Here is a 23,910-nt window from a genome sequence, read left to right as displayed (position 1 = left end):
TGAGAATTTTTGAGACGTTGAAACTTTACATTTCACATTTCTCTATTTTTGAAACGTTCACCTCTTGCCCCCCCCATGCTCCTTGCCTCATCCCTCAAACATGAGAAACATACCCAACATGTACTGATTATAATGCTTTCATTACACTTTTCTCTCAACTCTTGCTTCAATAAATAAAAAACACAATCTCCTACTGATAAAAAAAATATTCTACCAATGATTTCAGTTTTAGTTGACAGTGTGATTCACTCCTTATCCTGTGTTAAAAAAAAAAAAAAAAACAACTACAAAGACAGACAAAAATAACTGTTTAGAGTTCAATTGACTGATTCACTGTTACCTCAGCTAGCTACCATGTGACCAGATGCCCATGACCTGCAGTGTACGTCACTCAGACAGTTCCCTACTAAAACAGGAAACCACTCAGCACAAACTCAGTTCCACTAAGAGGGAGCAAGAAGACACTACTGTAAAAATGACCAGCATCCATAAAGGTAAATTTCATTTTTCAATATCTAACTCTTTAAAAGGGGAATCAAAGCAGTCGGATTATAGTTTAGCCCAGTTTATCCTATCTAATATGAATGATGTAGCCTGATTATTTCTGTCTCTGTGACTGCTTGTCTGTTGTGCCCGTCTATGTAATGCCGGTGGTGCGTGCCTGCTTTTCCCTAAGAGGAGTCTGAGATGTGCTAAACGTCAGAGAGGCCATGTTGCCTCGGATATCTCTTTGATGTCATCTGAATCACCTGCTCTACAGCCACAGTGCGTGTGTGTGTCTGCGTTCATGTGTGTGCATACTCCCCATTTATCCAGCATGACGGCATCCTCCAGCGACCCAGTAAACATTCTATTATAGAGTTATCACCATCACAGTTACAGACACTTAGTGTGTTCACAGGAGCTATAAAATCTATTAATGACAGGCTACCCTGGGGATAAAGAAAGAAAGGGTCACAAGTATGCAGGGCTTAGCCCTTCAGAGGCCAACCATGATGGGTACATACTGTAGCACATGTCTGTGTAAGACAGTGTGAGTTGTTTTTTTTACATCTGCACAAGCATTAACTTTCTCTCAATGCACATGCCTTTCATTGCACCCTTTGCATCAGGGGAAAGTGGTTGACAACAGGCTCCGACACCTTCTCTGAAAGCTAGCCAAACGCTTCAGAAGCTTCTGGAGTATCAACGCCGCTTTGTTTGTTCAAGGCAGTTCATCTCTGTCGGCAGATCTAAATTTACAGGACAATAAATTATCACAGATCTGGTTCTTTGGTTTGCATGCATTGATGTGTACACTCTCATGCACACACACATTGTGGCTTGTCTGTCCCTGGAGGACGTTGTATTTTTAGGGTCTGTGATGTATTCTGACCTTTCATTAGCTTTATAGATAATGCTTCTGGATTCTCAGCTGATTATTATCCAAACAGCCACTCAGGACTGGTCCTTTTATCCTCACGGCTACTTAACACGCAGAAATTATGACAGCATGAAATCCATCTACAACAAGTCATCCTGCAAGCAATGAAATACAAATATTTAGAATGTAAACTGCCCTTGTGAGAAAATTACAGCAAAGGTTAAATCAGAGTGACATTTTAATGGTACAGCAAAACCTCATAAGGAGAAGTTTAGGTAAATGGTTGGGTGTACAAAGCTTCCAAATCTTAATGTGTTTTCACCCAGTCGTCCACCAACAGCCTATCCTGGTTGTGCATGGCGTTGCATGTTGTTTCAGTTCAGGTTCCAGAAGAAAAAATGTTGGCATTGTACGTTACTGCACATTTCATATGTATCATATAAACATTTCTAAGTTGATGTGGTGCATGAGCTGACTTTGTTACCTGCTGTGATTTAGTGGGTCACAGTTGTCTTTCCAGAGCAGCCTTTTAGGCACCAAATGTTGTTGTTTCTTATACAGACATGTTTTTCCAGCATGTATAGTGACACAAAATGCGCTTGTTATTTAAGACATTACTTTTCCAGTGGGTTGTGCCCCAATTAGCTAGCATTTTAAACCAAAACAGAATCTTTTGCTAACAGTAACTAACCATTGTTTGGGCCTAAACCTAATCACATGTTAACCACAGTTGTTGAAACACAAACTTTTAAAGTTCCTGCTACATTATAATGTACAAATGTAACTTATTAATGGTTTGCAGAAATGTACAGTGCCAACATTTATTTCTGGTAATTAGGATTGTTGTATAATGCCCAATTTACAATGCACAACTTTAGCCCTGATTATCACTGGAGTCCCCCAACAGAAGCCGAAGATCAGAAGCAAACCGGTGTTGGCTCTGCGCTCGCAATTGGTGCTTGAGTGCTATGAATAAACTCTTCAAAGACACAAGCTGAAAGTCCTGCCAATGCATCACAGATGCTCCCCAGATTTTTAGCAGGCTAAATATCTGGACCTGTCGGGGACCTTGTCAGCAAGCTACAGCCAATAAGAGCAAAAGAAAACATGGGTTGAAGACAGAGACAAGGACTAAGCACTGTGGTGCTTTCCAGGGAGGGTGTTTGAGAAGGAGAGAGAGAGAGTGAAGGAGAGGAGAGAAGAGAAGGTGAAAGGTGGACTATTGCATAAAATGTATCTGTAAGTAATGAATACATACTAAATAACAATAACATAGTCAGAATGCTGCTTTTGCCCACCCCGCCAAGCTGGATATTTTATAGTAAGCTTAAAACAATCCTGCCAAACTTTAAGGGGCAACCTGTGCATCACACATACTCATTAGGGCTTCCTCTAAGTTAAAGATCCTGTAGTGTGTGACCTCCTGTTGCTGATTGGTAATGCAGTTTGAAAAAAACACCTTTAAGAATCTGAATTACAAAACAACAAGTTAGAGTGGAGTAAAGCAGTGTCACTACAATGACCTGACAACTTTGAAAGTTGTGTAGTCTGAACTTGGCTTGAGAAACTGGTGGAGCATGAAATTTAAAAAATGGTTGGACTACTTTCAGTAACATGGGAAGAAAGCTATGAGCAACTTTACAAGACATGGCCCAAAACTTAGCAGGAAATTAGTAAAAGAAAAAAAAAAAAAAAAGTAACAAGAAAACAACAACAAAAGAGTAAAACAAAAAACAACAACCAACAAATAAGAAAATGACCCCAAATAGTCTTTAAAAAATGAAAGAAATACATGTATACATTATTTACAATAATTATACATGTAGTTTTTGGAACATTTTCCCCTACAATTTTGAAATGTTTCTCTTTTTTAAAACTAATTTTCAGGTTATTTTCTTGTCCCTTTTTTAAAAAAAACTAATTTCTTGCAATTTCTGCAATTTGGACATTTCCTGCCATGTTGCTCATTGCCTTTTTCCTTGTGTTTTTCGAATGAAATCAAACCAATTTGCTTAGGGGTTTCAAGGGTTAAATAGCTTGTGAAAGGCATCTCAACACAGCACAAGGTTTTGAGGGGTTAAAAGCTTATCAGTAAGGCAATGACAAATTAGGTATTTTGTCGTTTAAGCTGGAGTACTTGTTATTACTATGAGATGTTAGTCCAGATGAGTCAACTTTATTTATATCGCCCGATATCAGATATCAAACATTAGCTGCGAAGGGGTTTACAATCTCTCCTGTCCTTTGGGAATTATGTTGGATACAGAAATACCCTCTCATAGAAATACCCATATTTCCTTAACTTCAATGTCTCTTTGTCTTTGTCCTTCCTTCACCTGTCCATGTTCATGTTCCCTCTGATGTACCCAGTGTTGAGTTTGCCCCTGAATGTTCCATCAGTACAGAGACTGTGCCAGATCTGACAACAGGCTGTCCTCCCTGCTCCAGCCTGCCAGGGGATGGGAATACACGCTGAGCTCATCCCTGGACTGCCTGACTGGTGACAGCCCACAACATAATCCCCACAGGGGACACATTACTGGGCCATTAGTCCAACCCTTCCACCTTCAGCGCATGCCTCTGGCTTGCCCTGGTATCATTCAGCTCATTCCTTTTTGCTCCTCACAACCTTTCTTTCAGAAATAATCCTAAGTGATTATAATGTATCAACGCAGAAATCAGCAGGATTAGTCCAAAACCGCTGGCTCTGTAAATCTCACCTTTATCCCTCCTTCACCTCAGTGCAGCATTTAAACATAGCAAACTCCTGTCAGTACTTTTCCTCTGAGGAGATGGTTGCCAGATTGGACCTCGTACATCAGGGCAAACTTTTCCTCCAACTGACAAGAAGGCGCTTGACTCTGTTATTGTTTATGAGGAGAAAGCTGGGGTCAAGTTCACAGGCTGCAAGAGAGACAGAGGGAGAGCGAGAGAGAAAGTCTGTTCCAGCTCCAGCCCCCTGAGAGACAGCATAACTCAGCCGTGTTTGTGCTTCCCTAATTCCTTTTGATTTAGCAGAAAATCGTGAGCTAAGCTGTGGTGCACAAATATTCACCGGGGGTGAGCTTCTTTGCCTCACCTCGTAGCTTCTCTCAAACCTATACCCACTCTAGTCTGTGTGTTTGTGCGTGTGCCGTTCTCTGAAAAGTGTGTGTCCCATTCAGACAGCAGCCTGCCTGCCGAGCTCTAAGCAGAAATACAAATGTCTCTAAAAGGAGCTTAGCTTTAACGGCAGCTTTGGCATAAACACTAGAGCTGTTTTCTCAAGCTCTTGATGAAATAGCAGTTTGTGACAGCTATAGCTAATTCTAATAGTTTCAATTCCGACAGGGATTTTCCTGATTTGTTTACTTGTTTGTTAGCATTACTGGGTCAGCTGAATTAACTGTGGTAGTCTTAATCCAATATCACAAACCCCGCAGAGAAATTCAGGTCTACTCTGATAGGTGCAGTGTAAATTGGTGTCTGTGAACAACTCAAGCTGTTATTTTATTTATTTTTAATTAGTTAAAGATCTTTAGACACTTAAAAGTGGGTTTTAATCTGTCATCAGTCATTCAAGGACAAAGAAAAATATCAGCGTTGATGATGGATGACAGCTCACTGCCAAGCCTGAGGACGACCTAAGGATGCGCACACAAGCATGGGAAAAAAGGTAAGGATGGTCGCTCTCCAGGGACAATGGTCTGTGTGTGTGCGCGCGGGTTATTCAAGCGCTGTCTCAGCACTCTCTCTCTCTTACACATGTGGTTCATATTTAAGCCATAGTGCTGTTCCACTGGACGATTTGGCTCTGGTCTCCCAGTCCCGCATTCCCATTCCTTTTTTCTCTGACTTTCATTGTGGCTGTGCTTTAGGTGGTGCACGGCTGCAAGCATAACAAATATGTAAATCAGTATTTATTCAGAACAATACCGGTAATAACTTAAACAATGTCACAGATTTCCCATTTATATCTATATACAATCAGTTAATAAACCCTGTAGGTCTACATGTAAACACCCAATAGATTACAGTTTAAAATTCCCAATAGCTATAAACTCTGTGCAACACAGGTCTTTTCCTTTATTTGACATAATTTATTTGTTTTATTTCTTTCATTTCGTTATTTGTTTGTATTATTTTATATTGACATTTTGCATCCTGCATCTTGCATTATTTATCCTCTTGTTTTAATTTTATTACCCTAGTTTCATACCACTTGTGTTCAGCAGGACTGTTTGGCTTTCTGTTGATGTATTGCCTTCCATTTCTACTTTGTTTGTCAAAGCACTTTATAAAATCTGTTTTAAAGGCAATATTTTTTAAAGTTACTATTATTATTACTGTCAGTCTCATACTGTATTAGAACAATTTAAATTGCTAACAATAGATAAAAATATTTTTTTTAAAATACCTGTGTGAATGCTATACCCAATGTATCTGTGGCTGCACTTAACAATTTAATTTCCAACATATTGGTGCATGTAGGGTATTTGCTCTGTTTTTATCTACGTCTACACAATTGTATTGTGCAGCATTTTACACTAAGAATGAAAAAATGACCTTTATTTGTATAAAAAAAACCCTTCAAAATATGAAAAACCACAACTTTCCTGTGATTTAATTATCCAATTTTACTGGGTTGTAAAATGACGGCGCCATCATTAATTGTAACAATTTCTGACTGTGGTTACAGATGGACTTGTATTAGGACCTCAACAGCATCATCAACCCTCACTCCAACACACACACACACACACACACACACACACACACACGCACGCACGCACGCACGCACGCACGCACAGAGAGAGAGGGAGAGAGAGATAGAGAGAGAGAGAGAGGGAGAGGAACGCTCCTCTCTCCATCCATCCTTCTTTAATATATCCTTCCTAGTCAAACTCTGTAACCCCTGCATCTGCCCAATGGGCGAGAGATGAGCCGTCAGCAGCGAGCCCTCCCTCATCTCTCTCTCTCTCCCCCCTCTCTCGCTCAGCTCTGACTCTGTCCGCAGCGCACTGATAAAGGAGAGGTCCGGTGCGAGCATCCGACCCAGCACAGACTCACACAGCCGGCAGAACTACACCGAGTGTCGCATCTTCCAACCTCCAGCTGGGACTCGGATCCTAATCCCTGCACCTGAGCTAAACCATAACCAAGGATAAGTGTTTTGGGGAGCTGACCGGAGAGGTGAAATAACCTACACTTGTTGCTCGCCCCGTCAGGTAAAACCTCCTGCTCAGTGGAGAGTCTGGTGCGCACATGGCACCGAAAACGCGCTCCTCACACTCCTGACAGTCGCGCTATTAAAACGGAGCCACACACTGGATAATGAGGCCTACCTACTGAATGGGTGCTACTTCACATCAAACCTTGTCTTTTAAAGCTGGGCTTTCCCTCCCTTTGAAATCTGATTTTTTTGGAGGAACTTTCTGTGGTTAAAAAAAGTGCAGAGCCATGCTGGGTTTAAACAGGATTCTGAGCCTCCGGGCTGCCCGGATTCGGAGCTGTGGTTCGTCGGGAGCCAAACTCTCACCCCGGGCTTCTTCATGCCAAAACCCCGGTGCCAGTTCGAGGATTTATTGTGCGTGTCTGTTGCTGCTGCTGCTGGTGACGCCTCGGGTGGACTCTTCATGGTGGTGAGTTTCTGCGCACATCACACCTACAGGCCTACCTGACAGTGAGATTTATGAGAGCCCAATTTATACTTTTTTGTTTTTTGAAGAAACGTAAGTAAATTATCATAATTATTTACTAAATTAGATCAGCAGTCTGAAGGGGAGGTAAGGAAATGGCACGCATTTGCACACATTCATCATTGATCTTAATCATTTGAAACAGAGCTGGGACTTCTGCCTAGCTTTAAGTCTTTGGTTAGAAATTTCAGGGATTCTAACTGCCAACGAATTTAACTTATGATGACTATTTTAATAACCCTCTTCCAAAAGCAAAAGCAAACCCCGTTCCAATCAATTCTGCGATTTTCCAACAGCAGACAGACAAGGCCATTATGAGGTTTTGTTAATTTATTAAAGCGGACGCACAGTAGTGAATTCAAAGTTGCTGCAACATTTTAATCTTCATTATCACTGCTCTTTTTTGTGCATTTTTTGCTGCAAAAAAATCTAAACGCATATGAGTTTATTAATAGGCTGTTACTTGCGCATTGACTTGCATTTTTTACAGGAGATGACTGCAAAGAGAAACCATAAATGTGTCTTTCTGTCATCACTTAATTTAATTCTAAACAATTTGCTACTGAGAAAAAGGTAAGTAGGCGCATTTATAGTGAAAATGACCTAAATGATGAGCTAGTGCACTAGATTCAAGCTTCTTTAGGATTTTGTTTCTAAAATGCATTTTCTCATCGTGTCAGTTTGTTGGCCTGCCACATTGAGCAATAATAATAGAGCGATAAATGTAATTTATGTCGGCGCTGTTGGCTGAGCGCGTGTTCAGCTCAGCTGGGGCCTGCATTCAACAAGGCAGAGCAGTCATTAATTCACCAGGTACCACACACACACACACACACACACACACACACACACACACACACACGACTTCACTAAAATACCCCAAAACCAGCCATCTAGAGCATAGGTGAGGGGTGAAAAAATATCTCACTGCCTGCGCAATAACATGCGTGAAAATGTCCATGTGTGTGAGTGTGTTTATAGGAGAAGTGTCTGTGTGTGGGCGGGTATGGGGGTGATGGAATGCCTAATAGTTTGTGTAGATTAAAAGCAGTTATGGGGAGTAGTGGGAAGAGAGTGTGTGGAGGCTTTGGCTGGGCATTATTGGCTTTGAGGGGAATTTAGTGCAGGAGATACAGTATCTAACAGTTTATAACATTTCTGTGGGTGTTCAGTAAGTGATGATATGGACAGATCTGGGGCTTTGAGTTGCAAAAATTATGGAGGAATGTTTCAACCGTTTGAGAAATGTGGGGAAAAAGAATGCATAATAAAGGCGAAACATACATTATATAAGCATGCAATTAGATTTCTTGTGATGTTTGTCAAAGGTAATCGTCTAAACAGGAACAGTTAGTGTGGGTGTCTGTGCCAGGCAGTTGCACGTTTGACTCCTGACATAACAGAAAAGTGAACTGACTTTGCTGCTTATTAGCACATTTAGCAAGAAATCCGAGGAAAGTGATACATTTTTACTAAAAATCATTTACTACAGAAAATCATTTATTTTTATTTTTAGATTTTTCAAAGTCAAAATTAAACCAATTACCATAAGCCAGTAGAGCTAAACAGAATGTGTTTGCAAACATGCAATGCAATTGGGTTGACGATATTTAAAATGTCTACTGACATTCAAATTTCACACTACATGGACATTAAGATTATGATATTTGCAGACGCTGGATTTTGGTCTCCATACCTTATTAGTAAATTTCATTATCCAATGTCAAGATGATGTTGGACGTTTTGACGATGATGGATTTTGGTTATTTTGCAACACAAAACCCACAAAATATAAATACTATCAGTATCCTGCGTTAAATTGACGTTATCATTAGTTGTTGTCCTGACATTGAATTTTGGACAACTTACGTCACAACCTAAATTCAACCAAATATCAATGTCAAATGGTGTTGGTGGCCAGCTGAGTTGACGCTTCATTTAAATGTCACATGGGCTATCTGGAAAATAAAACATCATAAAGATATTGAAGTCAGTTAACTTATTTAAGTTAGTCATATATTAAATTAAAAAAATAAATTAAATTACTGAAAACACTAAATGCCTTTTATAATTTCTATTAATTCTTTAAAATAAGTTTGTTGGAAGTTGTTGCATCTCTGTAATTTTCAAACCACACGTTATATTTTTAACCACTGCATATTTTTATATGTGAGCAAAGTTATCTTTGGCATCGTTTTTTACAACTCACACTCAGTATTGTATTGATCTTCATGGTTTTCTCCTGCAACTTAATTAGACGCTGTTGGATTGGTTCAAACATAGTGAAGCTGGGGAATGCATGTTGACTTGGTGGGAATGACTGGCATTTAGGTTACTTAATAAAGTAAATTAAGGACAATTAATTGATTGTTGGTACACTTCTTTTCAACAACATACTTTTGGGGCTTGGGGTGAGGTATCCAGTATATTCAAGTCAAAAGGATCAAGTACAAGTGAAGTCACAAGTCATTAATGTTATAGTCCACGTCGAGTTGCAATTGTTTTTTGATTTTTTCAGGTCGAGTTTAAAGTCATCAAATTTGTAATCAAGCCTCCCTGATTTAAAGTCATGTAACTCAAGTCTACAACTCTAGGTTTGGCAACACGACTTGGACAAACCACACGCAGAACTGCATTACATGGTAATACTAGAACCAGTGGTCATAATAATAACCATAATAATAATTTGTTACTTTTTTATGATTATGATGAAATTTGCAAATTATTATTTTGGGCAGTGGTGCATGGTTGGCTGTTGCAGATTTTTTTTGCATATTCAAATATTAGAGATGTTGTGCCCCCCTCTCAATATGTATTATAATTACTGCCTTGTGGCAGGGCAACAAGAGGCCGATGTAATATCAGCTCCATCATCAGAGTCTCTCCCTATTCGTGTGTGACTTGTCTTTCTTCTATGATTCACAGTAGAGTCGCAGCACTTTACAGCAAGTTGTTTTAGACCTGTGGATCATGATTTACTATCCTATAAAATCCACAAGTCCTCCTGACTCTTAGGCAGAAAGAGAAAATTAAGTGTGAATCGCTGCTCTGGCTCTTTCCTTTGATGAGCACTCTGTTCTTATTCCTCCTCTCTAATCCCACTCTGGGGAGCAGAGAGCCTCAAGTCTCCATCCTCTTGCCCGGCCTCGTAAAAGCACGACCACACAGCTACACGCTCCCTGACCTCCCCTCGCTGACCTGCCAAAGCCCTGCAGCAGCCACTGAGCTGCAAGAGGTCTCATGCACACACGATTAGGTTCAGAGTTTATTTTGTGTGAGCTCAACGCAGCATTTATCTTGACGGGATACTGTGGGAGTTGGTTTTATTAGGGTAGAGAGAAAGATTGGAAGAGACATGCAAGAGAACTCTGTCTAAGATGAGCATGAGAGTAAGCGGGCAGGAGACAGAGAGGAGTAAATGGGGTCTTAGTGTGACAGGGTTATTGGAGGCCCCAGACTCTGTGCTCTGATTTGTGACGACATGATTTCGACTGGCCCATTGGGAAACATTTAAACACACATACACATGCAGGTCTTGTGGGGAGAGGTTAAGTGCTTATTTATTTGGAGAGCGGAGTAAATGGTTTCCACTCCCCTCCTGCTCGCAAACCTTTAACTGTTAAGTGTAGTGAACTCTGACTTACAGAGGACTGTTACTGCAGCTCTCCTTCACGCCACTCACCACCTTTGAGTGTGTGCGTGTATCCAAATGTGTATACACCTACCATATGAGGGTGCCTATGTGTACCAATTAACTGCAAAATCCTGTTAGTCAGTGCTGTATTTCATATTCCTCGTATGAATCTTTCTAAAGGAAGTTAAAGTGGATTCAGTACAAAACCATCAACTGATTCTTGTTTTTTTTTTTTTTTTTGTTGTTGTTGTTGCATCTCAAGGTACATCGGCGCACTGGGGGCCCGCGTGATCTGCGACAACATCCCAGGCTTAGTGAACAAGCAGCGGCAACTCTGCCAGCGCCACCCGGACATTATGCAGGCCATCGGTGAGGGCACCAAAGAGTGGATCAGAGAGTGCCAGCATCAGTTCAGACACCACCGCTGGAACTGCAGCACACTGGACCGCGACCACACTGTGTTTGGACGTGTCTTGCTACGAAGTAAGTCCATGTGTGTCCACATGATTACTACTGTGTGGCCAAAGAGTAGAGATGCTGAACCTGAGTCCCATCTGCTGCTATCGCACTCCTCATTCCCATCCTTCTTGTTCACTTTCACTGTCTTATCTCTCCTTTCTCCTCTCTGTCCTTCTTCCCTCGCTCTGTTCTTTCTCCGATCTCTCCATCTCATGCTCACGTATGCTGGTGCTCCATGTTTATAGACGCTAATGGACTGTTGTAATGCTTTACGCCTCGTCAATAAACACACGGGCCGCGAGACGTGGGCTTGTCGTCATTTTGTTTTTACACTCCTGCCAGACTCCTGCTTTGTAACAGATTCGTGCCTATACACATATGCACGCAGGAACATGTTACAACATCTGTCTTTGTAGCCAGTGAGTGTATAATTCCAGGACTGTTTAGCAAAATCACCTGAAACCCAAAGTGTCTTAAATCAGCTGGTTATTTTGTACAGAAGATTAGATAATGACTGCTCTATTTGTTTTCCGTCATGCATTACTTTGGAACAATACTCCATTATAGGTAATGACAGCTGCATTCTGAATGTAGAGCATGGATGCAGTGATGCTGCTTTAAGTCGCTGTTGCATGCAGTAATATCAGTAAAAAGACTGACCCTATGATGCTTAATTTAAAGCCTCCAGAGATAACTTTTTTATTTAAACATTTATTTCTGAGTTTAATGTTACTTGCACAATTTCACTATGCTATTCTGCCTGCCTCCGGGTACGATCTGCTGGGAAAAATGATGGACCGATTTACGGCACAAAAAGTGCGTCAACTATTACACAACAAAAGCAGGCAGAGAACTGTGCTGTTTGTTTTCCCAGGTCCAGTGCTAGCTATCCGCAGCAAAGGAGTAATTCTGCAGTGAATGAGTGATTTTGCAGTTGTCATTGCTGTCCACAGTAGTAGTGGATTGACTGGTTCATAGATTGATCTGTTTTGATGTTGCTGTAACAGTTACTCTAGGGATTATGAAATGAACGTCACATTATATGAGCAATCATTATAATATACCCCACGAATGTTGGCAATGTTAGGTGAAAAGCTGTCACATAGCTAAACATTGCAAACATCTTGTGTAAAATTCCTACCCTGCAATACAAACTATATTTTGGTTGATTCATTTCTTGAAGTAATTGAATATGGGTGATCCGTGATGGTCAGGGTCCATAGCAACAGTCAAAAATCATTTAATGCTAGGTTACAGAAACTATCAATTTATATCAATTTAAAAAAAATACTATCTAAAATAACTGCAAAATTACCTCTTCAGTTAATATGTTTTATCTTCTATCTTAAATGTTTTGTGTGTTGATGATATTGTTTAGTGATGATAGTTCGTCTGGTGATAGTTGCAAAGGTCTGAGGAAAACTGAAAGCGATCCTGCTAGTCTTCGCGACAGTGGCGTCAACAATAACACCACATGGAGAAGCTAGGTGGGGGTAGAATTAAAAAGTTAAAATCTTAACGCTTTACGAGTTTATGAATTATGCTTGCTCTTGACTTTGGAGCAAGGCATTACGGTAAATACTTCATTTACAGCTGCACGTTGTGGATTTGGATTCAGGTTGCTCAAAATAAGGGGCTTGTCTCCACAGATTTAGTAAATGACATATAATTGTCCCTGTTCCAGCCATCCTAAGCATGTGTGGGGGTCGACGATGAATGGAAAAAAATAGCAGATATGGAGATACGGGCCATGTGTCTGTGTGTGTGTGTGTATGGTGGACAGGAATAAACAGTAATGTAGATGTAAATATTTAGAGAGATATTCTCACTGTCAGACAAACAGCGCAGGTTTGAATGATGACCAGCCATGCCCTCCTCCATCCTCCCCCATATACGCCCCCTTAACAGCGCCCGCTGCCCCCTTCTCCTCACCCCACAGATGGACTAGGACATTCCAGTGAATACAGAGAAAGCAGGTTGGATCAAACAAACTCCTCTGATCCAGACTGGTTTAGATAATCTGCAGACTGAGCCTTGTTTCAGATAGAAAAGGGCCCCACCTCTTAGGCAGTGATAATCAGTAGTACATCAGATAGGCCTATGTTTGTGATGTTATTGTAAAGTGCCAGTACTTGAGTATTTCCCATTTTATGAAAATAGGAAATATTTCTTTACTCATGCTCTTGGATGTCAATTTGCAATGTTGTAAATTCAAAGCACAATACATAAATGTAATAATTAAATGAATGTTTTCATACTAGTCTGCTGCTTATGGAGTAGTTTGCTACTTCTTACAACTTGAGGTTGTAATTAAAATGGAACAATTGTATTTGTGTGCATGGTTAGAGACACAGGCAATTTAATAGATCAAAGAAACTACACCATGCAACTTTTGCTAACATGCACCTGTGAGATGACTTGATATAAAACAAGAGTAAAAGTCCAACATCCTGTTTACACAGCCTGTGTGGTTACAGCAGCACATCCTCCGTCACTGTCTACAGCGAACTGAAGCTCCTTTGGGACGCATTATGTCACAGCACTGCTTTGAGGTCACCAATGTTTTAGTAGTGCTCAGAGACCAATACCTGTACAAAGATGCTTCATGTTATAGTTAAGTGTGTGACATGCAAGTGAAACACAAGCTGTTCGACCCAGACATGCTAAACTGACATCAAAGAACTAATGTAGAAGAAAGCCTACTGTTGCACCCCCTCACGTTTAGGGGTCGCAATTGATAAGATTTGAGTGATAGCGATGCCATTATCCATTTTGCTTCATCTCATTCTTCAGAATTTCCCTCACTGACTCTTTAACAGTTTTCTGTGTGGAAAAAACTATGCCTGCACAGTTTGTTTTTTTTTTAGCATCAACGCTACAGTTTTATTATCTCTGAGTATGAATTCAGTGCAGCTGCGTGGCGCTAATGTTATTAAAACATATTTACCCTTGGTAACAGATGTGCTGCTGTGTTACGCCCATGTTGATAGTCTATGATAGATGTTTCAGCACACTGCCAGTGTTTCCACCCTTATTTTAAATGATAATTTTACAGTCACTACAAGCAGCACTGTTGTCATCTTTGTTCATGAAATGAAGCCCTTGGACCATTTCTTTCTCTCTGCCATGATTCCTTGCAGGTTTCTAGCAGTGTAGATGCATGAGTTTAGCGTCATTATTTTGCAGTGCGCAGCTGTCAGAGAGGCATGCAACTGACAAAAGAAAATGATATGCGTGGAGGCATACACTTTTGATGGAGCAGACAATATGGAACTGGTTCTCAACTGGGACCGGTTTTCAATTCCCATCCCTACTTACATTGCCTGTGTCTCGGCTAAAGAGTTGCACTTGAACACACCACAAAGACTACACACCTGCGCGAGAGGAAATAACTCTAAATACCAAGCAGGTGACGGCAGTCTGTATTAGTCATTCAAGAAGGGAAACTAAAAGACCAACAGGCTGGATTAAAGACACTAGTTAGCACAGTTAGCACCAGTTAGCACAATAACAACATGACTGGATGTTAAAAGAACAAATGATATTTACTCAGTGCTAACAATAAGACAACAATTACAAACCATTTCTGCTCAATGGCTAAAAAAATAATCTCATTGCTGATTCAACATGCTAAATTAGCCAAGATGCAGCTGACAAGAATTTGGGGACGTCAGATCTGCGAAAAAAAAAAGATGAGGGTCTAAAATAGGTTATCCTCTTGGGAGCTCAATGTGCTTAAAAAATTACACAGCAACCTGTCGATTACATTATGAGCTATTGTGTACGCAGCATTGACATTCTCTGAACAGAAGCATTTAATAAAAGGAGTAACAGACCAAATGACAAATAAGAAAAATGTATTTGCATATTGCATAAAGGCAAGGATTTAGGCATAATTTTGACTTAATTACTTAGACATTAGCGTTGCAAGACAAAAGTTTTGTATTTTTCGACACTTTACATCCCATCAAACAGTGACTAGCTAACAGTAGTGGAGAGGAGCTCTCACAAACAAGACCAACTGACCAACTCACACTGCAGCACTTTACAAAACTCTCAGCCAACTCTGGTTGGGTGAAGAAAATAACACAATCCGCAGTTCGCTTCATCTCAAAAAGACCTGCGGCGGTGCAGTATTTTGGATAACAATGGCTTTACTCTGTACTAACGTTGCAGCACAGAGGCTGTCCTCCGCAACTGGAGATATACCCTTAATAACAACAGTGGAGCTCTCTGCTTCAAACAGAATTCCAAAAGATTCCTCACCTCCTGGACATGCATTTACTAACTAGGGAAATTAGAATCTCATTCTCTGTACATCATTTTCTTCTATCTGAAACAACATTTGTGTTATTTTAACTTTGACTACAGAGGCACCGAGTGAAAACCACATATGTCTGTTAGGCTGTGACTAAAGATGGACAAGTTCTTCTCCCTCTTGCGGTTGTCTTTTGAAGCATTGACTCCCACGGGTGCTGCAAAAAGCAACTGTGACTAAACACTATATCTAATTCTCTATGTGTCTTTGGCCACACAATAGATGAGTCATATTCTAAGGAACTAAAGAGACCAGAAAAGCACAGCAATGGTAGAAAATGCTGTCATGACATCACCCTGGCGCTGATTAATGGGGTATCACTGTGTCTGTATTTAAACAATTTATGTGAGCAGAGGAGAGCCCCGCAGCTGGGATTATTTCCATGATAATATTTAAACAGAGCTGTCCTATACTCCACATCAGGCCTGATATGCCCCCGTCAGCTGCACCTTCATGTCCTGATGGCTCATGCCCAGGCCTGGTCATGGCATTATGTATCTGTGCATGCATATCAACTTGTAGGCTGCACAGTTTAAAGTCTTGAGGTTGTAAAAAAACCTGTTGTGTTGCGTTATATGAGTAACTAATATAATAGATTGTGTTATTCTTACTTCTACCTCACTCTAAACTCGTTTCTTTTTCCTTTTGGCTTTCTTTCTCTGTCTCTCTTTCTCAGGCAGTCGTGAAGCAGCATTCGTCTACGCCATCTCCTCAGCAGGAGTGGTGTATGCGCTGACTCGCGCCTGCAGCCAGGGGGAACTGAAGACGTGTAACTGTGACCCGCACAAGCGTGGACGGGCTAGCGATGAGAGGGGAGAGTTTGACTGGGGTGGCTGTAGCGATAATATCAACTATGGGATAAAGTTTGCCAAAGCCTTCATAGATGCCAAAGAGAGGACTGTGCGTGATGCACGGGCGCTCATGAACCTACACAACAACCGATGTGGCAGAACAGTAAGTGTGTGTTTACAGCAACATCATTTTACACAGTTAACAGGACACATTTTCTTTCACTAGTGCATGAAGTGGTATATCTAGCCATGCTGATTTTTGTTTGATAAATGTGCATCTTGGTCCCTATTTACACCTGTTATTAACATGCAAATTTTGTCTGGCAACATTATGTCGGTTATGATAACAGGTGTTTTATTTCAGTTCCACCTGCACTTTATAAAGACTAGTGGCTGCAGAGTTAGGTGACCTACATTTTGACATTGCTGCAACACAGAAGCCTGTGTTTACGGTTTCATTTATGAGGTGATGTGAAGTAGAAGCCAGCAAATTCATAAGCAGGTGATAACGTGGATGAGGAGAAAATGAGCCTTATTTGTAATTATGGCTTTTTGTAGACCAATGACTGCTACCTCTGTGCCGAGGTGTGTGTGTGTGTGTGTGGATGCATAGTAGAAATCAGGAGCTGTGGGATTGTGATGTAAACAGCTTCACTGTAACAGGCTGCATCCAATAATTCAGAATGTCTCACACTACTTTAAACCTTATCTGTCTGTGTCTCTCACAGTCAAATGAATTCTGATGTGATTGTTCAGACTGAGGTTGCATTGCACAAATCAGACTTAAATCAGATATAAGACGGCATATTAAAGTGCCGGAAATCAGAATTGAAAAGATCCACAAAATCTGTGCTGATCACACTAATTTTATTTGCATGCACAAAATCATTCTATTATTATTCAGAATATGCCAATATTCTGAATTTGACACAGGTCATGTAAACAGCCTATTTTGTCCCAATTATTCCTCTTTTCAAATGAAGCATTTTTCTAAAAATAAATGTGGGATATGTTGGTATTGTTCTATTTTAAATAGCCTTATCTGGATATGTATTGTGATGAATACAGGGACATTGATCTAAACTGGGATCTGGATCTTTATTCCAGTATCTAACACACAGCCTCTTGTCTGTTTACGCTCAGCTTTGAGCATTGTAATTTTTATGTTGAACTTAACACAAACCTGTGAGGTAAAGCTGCATGCCCAAAAGAAAAGCCCACATTTCAAATCAGAAGAAGAGACACGTCTACTTTTAAACACTGAAAGTGATATGTGCAAATATCACAACGCCAGCCTTTTCAAGAGGGTGGTCAAAGGAACGAAAGCGGGAGGCTGTTTGCATGGTCCAACAAGTCCACCACCAATGGAAAACTTTGAAAAAAATCTAATTTTGATGCAAAGAAGAAAAATGGCACAAGCAGCTCCAGCCATTTTATTTTTCCTATTTTGATGTGATAAACAACATGTTAGAGCTCAATTATCGGAGCACACAGCTGCATGTTTAAATGTTAGTGGAATAGTCATTTTCATTAGCCACGTAAACAGCTTGGTAGGAATATTGTCTTTTTTGGTATAAAGGCAAAAATCTGACATTTTGTGCATGTAAACATACTAAATGTTACAAGGGAAAAAACAGATTAGTCACATGAACAATTTTGCCTGCAGTGTGAACACAGCCGTAGAGAATTCAACAGCAACATTTTTTCCAGAAAGTGTTGATGCAAAGACTTTGCTGTCAACTGTTTTTATTGGGACTGTTAAGAGCTCAGAACAAAAATGTTTACTGAGATTACAGAGTGAATCTGAGTTTTTTTTAAATGCTTTGAGCACCTCAAACAAAAATCCTTTTACTGCCATTTAGGACTGTCAAACAAAAAAAGTACGGGATGAATCACAGAATATCAATACTTGTCACAATTAATTGCATTTTTAATCACTTTTTCAATTCCACAATTTTGCATTACAAAACACTCATATAGTCCATGTTGACAAGGTGAAGCAATTCTTACCAGTGTCTTGATTAAGAATCAAATGAAAGCAAAAACACGGGACTAGCATAAAGCAGGCATGTCTGTAAAAAGGAAACTAATGGGTACCCAAAGAACCCATTTTCATTCTGATATCCTGAGGTCAGAGGTCAAGGGACGACTGTGAAATGACCATGCTGTCTTTCCATCACCAAAATTTAGCATAACTTTGGCGCACTATTTAGCCCCCCTCTTGAGAAGCTAGCTTCTATCTATCATCGCTCAAGCTTTAAAACTCAGCTTGGTACAGCCTCTTAAAGACAGGAATGTTGGCAAGTGATTAATACGATTATAAAGAAGAAAGAAAACACATTGGGTATGGACCTTAATCGCATTGCAATGAACACGTTAAGGCTGACAGCACTACTTTCATTGTATTGGAGTGGAAGAAGAAATCTCAATGCTGGATATCCAGCTCGAAACCTCTGCAAATTAAACCAAAAATGATCTATGAGACAAGATACTATCACAGGTACATTAAGTGCCAACCCTTTAAGAAAAACGTTCTTGCCCTTACCTCTGAATTTCTAGAACATGCATGTCAAACTAAACTTCAACATGGTTTTAACAACATAAACACTTCTCTCTGTACTTAGGCAGTGAAGCGGTTCATGAAGCTAGAGTGTAAATGCCACGGTGTGAGCGGCTCTTGCACGCTGCGGACGTGTTGGATGGCCATGTCAGACTTTAGAAAGACTGGCGACTACCTGAGGAGGAAATACAACGGGGCCATCGAGGTGACAATGAATCAGGATGGGACAGGCTTTGCTGTGGCTAATAAAGCCTTTAGGAAGGCCACCAAGAATGACCTGGTCTACTTTGAGAACTCTCCGGATTATTGTCTGCAGGACAAAACAGCAGGTAAGACGGCAGACGGAGAGAAGAGGAAGAAGGTAGACTGGACTGAAAGATGCACAGAGGCAGTTTCTCATGGGTGTTGATGGATTGCCCTGAATGTTATGTTTTAAGGGTGTTATGTGTATGTTGTGTGTATGTTCATGCATGACTAGAGTGTGTGTGTGTGTGTGTGTGTGTGTGTGTGTGTGTGTGTAAAGGTAGTCGGATAACACAGCAGGCCTCCTGTGTAATGTCGGTGGAAGCTAATATCCTTGTACCCTGAGGACATGGTCGTTCTGTGACCACCTGACCTCTATCAGTCTCTGTCAACACACACACATATACACACACCCCTGTAGTCAGAGGACATGTTGATCAACCTTTACAGAATACATCTAATTAGTTATGACTGTTTCTGATTGGTCGACTGGTGTATGAAACACTGTCGGACAAACAATCAAAATATCTGACATCAACACCTCCATCACTCAGAGGCTCTATCCGGTCCTTCCTCAGCCTCGCTCCCTTTGTCTGCCTCTCTCTTCATCCCTTTTGTCCATCCTCCCCCTCTTTCTCACCTTCCCAGTGGAATCCACAGCCTAGGGACACAAGCAGCTAATTTAAAAAAAAAAAAATCACTTCTTTCTGTCTGTCACAGTCTCTCCCTCTCTGTCTGTCTGAACTAAGCGTAGCTGGAGGGCAGAGTGGGCCTCAGAGTGTGAGAGCCTGTCTGTCTGTCACGCTCCACTGTCCATTTAACCCTCACACACACACACACACACACACACACACACACACACACACACACACACACACACACACACAGAGTGGGTTCAAAGGGAGCAGTGGCTTGGGAAAGGCAGTGTAACTATAGGCCACTCTACCAACACTGCATAGTTGTGTGTGTGGGTCTGTTGTTCTACGGGCAGCTTGTTGTGATAGGTAGCAGTTCAAACAGGGAGCTTCTCACACGAAACACCGGCACTAATTCCTGTGGGGATGACATTCACATACAGACAATACTGAATTAAGTAATAGCCAGGCTGCTAAAGACTTGATACGCTTAACAACTGTGACTGGCATGGTGCTGCAGATCAAACATCAAACAGAATGGAGAGTTAAAGTAGAACTAAAACAGCGACATTTATAACGCAAATTACAAAAATGTCCAGCCTTGTCACATAAACCTGATAATATTATATCCTGAGATTAGCTCCATTTGTCTAGACAGAGATGGATTGTTTTGTTTTGTTTTTTAAGTGAAATGATCAGAATTAGAATCAAAATCAGTTAATGATTCCTTGAGGGAAATTGGTTCACATGTAGTTGCTCTAAGAGATGCATGATATTGTATTTTTTGGTGATATATAGTATGCTGATATATCGCAACTAATTTAGCCAATAACTGATACTGATATTGATATCTTTACTTTGTTTCCCCACATAATTTTAGGATCAAGTCTCCTCTGTAGTGTAATAAATGTTATGTTATGCATACTGTTATCGTGATGGTCCACCAGCAGATGGGGACATGAAATGCCATGCTTTTCCATGTATGTAATATTCATTCACTGTGCAAATTAGGAAAATACTTACACTTAGTGTACATACATACATACATGCATATATATGCATATATACATATATATACACACATATATGTGTATATATATGTATATGTATGTATGTATGAATGTGTATGTGTGTATATATATTGAATGAATAATACATACGTAAAGAAGCAGTGTCCTCTATATATATATATATATATATATTAAAAAATGAGCATGTTGGCGATTATGATATTTAATTTTAAAACCAGTATCTGCTGCATTTTGTGAAATAAAATTGAATATGTGGTCATTTATCTAATTTGTGGACCTTGAACTAATGACTAGGGAGAAATCTAAACCCATGGCTAGACCCATTGGGAAGCCACTAGCCAAAAGATTCAGTTGTGAGGACCTTAGGATGCCACGTCTATGATACTGTGGTCCACTGTACATGTTATCACCTAGATTCTGGTGTTGAGTCATATTTAGTACTTTACACTGGAATTATAATTGCTTTGTTTCTCTAAATACTCACATGAACATGTGCACAAACTCACATTTTAAAGGATAGTTAACCTGCTGATTATTTTCTTGATTAATTGATTGGTTTATAAAACGTCAAAATGGTGAAAAGCTTCCATCATAATTTTTTAAAGTCCATGGTAACATCTTCAAATTACGTCCAGCAAACGTTATAAGGTAATGTGTCTTTTTTGCTTGAAATATAAAAAAGACTATCTTTAGCTAACTCTTTTGTGGTCTGTGCAGGCTCCTTGGGCACAGCTGGGCGGGTCTGCAACAAGACATCACGTGGCACGGATGGCTGTGAGGTCATGTGCTGTGGGCGGGGCTACGACACCACGAGAGTCAAGCAAATCACCAAATGCGAGTGCAAGTTCAAATGGTGCTGCGCCGTGGAGTGTAAGGACTGCGAGGAAGCTGTGGACATACACACATGCAAAGCTCCCAAACGAGCCGAATGGTTGGACCAGACCTGAGGACACGCCCCCTTTGCCCCCTGTAACGCGACCCCACCCCTTTCCCCTTTGACAGGACATCCTGTGGAACATGGCATTCTGGGAAAGTTTGTCCGAAAGTGCTCTGCGGCTCCGCCCTCCCCTGCCCCCACCTCGGTTCATCATTGCATGGCTTTTCTACCTGTCTCTGTGAAAGCACTAGAATTCAGTACCCATCAATATGAATTAACCCCCTCCTGTTTGTGAATGGCCCTGTGACTGAGCTGCTGGGATCACATGATGAACACTTTAGGGTTTGGGTGGATTGTCGAAGATTCGGTCCAGACAGCCTTTTCTCTAGCGTGTGGTTCTGGGTTAAAAATGGTTTGCTGCTTTCATGATGCTTTAAAGACACATTTTTACATTAACTGAGCCTACAAACATATCCAGTATTATTACAACAACATCATATACTCACATAATTTTCTTTTATCTACCAAATACTTGGTTGGACTTTGGGAAGTAGCTTGACAAGTGCACTTTGAGAAGTGGACATCTAAGTATAAGTTTGGCTAGGTGATGCCAAACAGAAGTCCAGGCAGAGGACTACCAGAGGACAGGGAGATGGACATTAGATGAATAAATGGGCGGAAGCCTCATTGAGACTTTGAATGCAACTGTAAAAGGAAAAAAAAAAGGAAAAAAGCTGTTTAAAGTGATTTATTTAAATTGTAAAGTGTTGTTTCATTTCTCATCTGCGGATGAGACTGCACTACATTGGTTGACACGAGGAGAGAGAAAAGCACTCCCATTATTATGATTATACAGTGCACTCTAATTTTCAGCGTGTAAGACGACAAACTGCCGTTGAGGAAAAGAAGAAGAAGAAGAAGACCTGGATGGTCATTCAGTCACACATTAGCACAACATCAGACAGATTTCACTTCTCTGCTCTCCAGCTTGCTTGTATAACATTGTGTATATTGCCTTATCTAAACAGATGTTGATATGAAATATATGGTGCATTAGTATGACACTGGAATCTTTGTTTTTTGTTCAGACAGACAAACACAGAGGTTGAAGGCAAAAACCAAGGCTAGACAGTGCAGACAGAGCAGAACTAATCAGTGTGACCGAGCAGGATAGTGAGTAAGTTTCCGTTGTACTGCTGTCATAACCTGCCGTGTTATTCCCATCACACACACACACACACACACACACACACACACACACACAAGCTCTGCTCCTCACCAGCATGGGTTGAGAGACACTGAGGCAGTAATAATACAATCTATTTCAGCAACAAAGGCCGATTCTATGTGAGTTGGGATGGGGTGTGTTATATCAGTCAAGGGGAGGGAAGTGTTTGATTAAAGGCCCAACCTAAACCCCAACCCCTGTTGGCCTCATCCCACCCCTCGCTATGTGGAATTCCAGGTGGGTCCCAGGCTAATGACTAGATGGCTGTAATTACCCGGGGCTGTTGATAGCTGGTGATTGGACATGGTCGTGCCACAGAGGACCTAGTGTGGGCTCCTGCTGGGACCACATTTAATCAAAGGCTTCTTGGCCGGCTTATCAAAGGGAATACTTTCCAGCAATCTTCTCTGCCTCTGCCCCCTCTGCTCCCCAGACTCTCTGTCCAGTTCAGTCTCTGTTACATTGGAGCCAAGAGACTCCTGAATACATGATTTCAAAGGGATACTGCACACAGGCACAAACTTACGACAAAAGTATCATATAAACACATATGATACAGCATTAAAGAGACAGTTAACTCTAACCTGTAGTGCTATTTATCAGTCTAGCTTGTTTTTGAGTGAGTTGCAGAGTGTTGGCGATATCGGCCACAGAGATGCCTGCCTTATTTTCAATATAATAGGACAAGATGGCACTCAGCCAAAGAAAATAAAGTCAAAATCTATAATTAATAATTGTCTATCTAATTTTCACTGTAATATGACATATTTAGAAGCATTTACTTTTCATTCATTTATTTTCATCTTTTAAATAATTCATGAGCATGAGCTTCTTTGTCCATGAGTAGATACACACATCCTTACAGCTGATGGGTGCAGTTCAGTAGGAAGAAAATAGTTCCTACTAGGGATGTCATTTTCAGTTAATTTTACTTTTGAAATGCCAACCCTTCTTAGATGGTAACTAGCCAGTTAATTTTGAATCAGGTGCGGCCAAAATGATAGAATTTTTCAGTTGGTAATCGGCGGTTATAGGACGATTCACAAACTATCGTTATGAGCGGAGCGTGGCTCTGATAGTGGCCCAGGGCAGC

The 23,910-nt window shown here is 40.7% G+C and overlaps 1 protein-coding gene across 3 annotated transcripts; it reads left to right on the top strand.

Annotated features, from left to right (window-relative positions):
• Positions 1–457: 457 nt before the first annotated feature.
• Positions 458–22,625, top strand: LOC121947374 (protein Wnt-2b-A). 3 transcript variants are annotated; one of them, XM_042492401.1, is made up of 7 exons: positions 458–494; positions 4,917–5,018; positions 6,342–6,984; positions 10,938–11,158; positions 16,129–16,406; positions 18,868–19,132; positions 21,430–22,625. In XM_042492401.1, exons 3-7 carry the CDS (start codon positions 6,803–6,805, stop codon positions 21,657–21,659), a joined length of 1,176 nt encoding a protein of 391 aa, XP_042348335.1. In that variant the 5' UTR covers positions 458–494; positions 4,917–5,018; positions 6,342–6,802; the 3' UTR covers positions 21,660–22,625. The 3 variants fall into 3 exon arrangements, with proteins under 3 accessions (XP_042348335.1, XP_042348336.1, XP_042348337.1); XM_042492402.1 differs by lacking the exon at positions 458–494 and adding an exon at positions 3,657–3,956; XM_042492403.1 differs by lacking the exons at positions 458–494; positions 4,917–5,018 and having other exon boundaries at positions 6,193–6,984.
• Positions 22,626–23,910: the final 1,285 nt, after the last annotated feature.

The sequence above is a fragment of the Plectropomus leopardus genome, chromosome 8 (assembly GCF_008729295.1).
Source record: "Plectropomus leopardus isolate mb chromosome 8, YSFRI_Pleo_2.0, whole genome shotgun sequence".
Taxonomy (NCBI): domain Eukaryota; kingdom Metazoa; phylum Chordata; class Actinopteri; order Perciformes; family Serranidae; genus Plectropomus; species Plectropomus leopardus.
The sequence above is the reverse complement of the archived record's forward strand: the minus strand, read 5'-3'. Positions and strand labels throughout refer to the sequence as shown.

What these genes read in the sequence shown, in the direction of transcription:
- LOC121947374 (XM_042492401.1), top strand. Translation starts at nt 6,803, where the DNA reads ATGCTGGGTTTAAACAGGATTCTGAGCCTCCGGGCTGCCCGGATTCGG. An exon ending in TGGACGTGTCTTGCTACGAA is followed by an intron (nt 11,159 to 16,128) that starts GTAAGTCCATGT and finishes TCTCTTTCTCAG; the next exon opens with GCAGTCGTGAAGCAGCATTC. An exon ending in TCTGCAGGACAAAACAGCAG is followed by an intron (nt 19,133 to 21,429) that starts GTAAGACGGCAG and finishes TGGTCTGTGCAG; the next exon opens with GCTCCTTGGGCACAGCTGGG.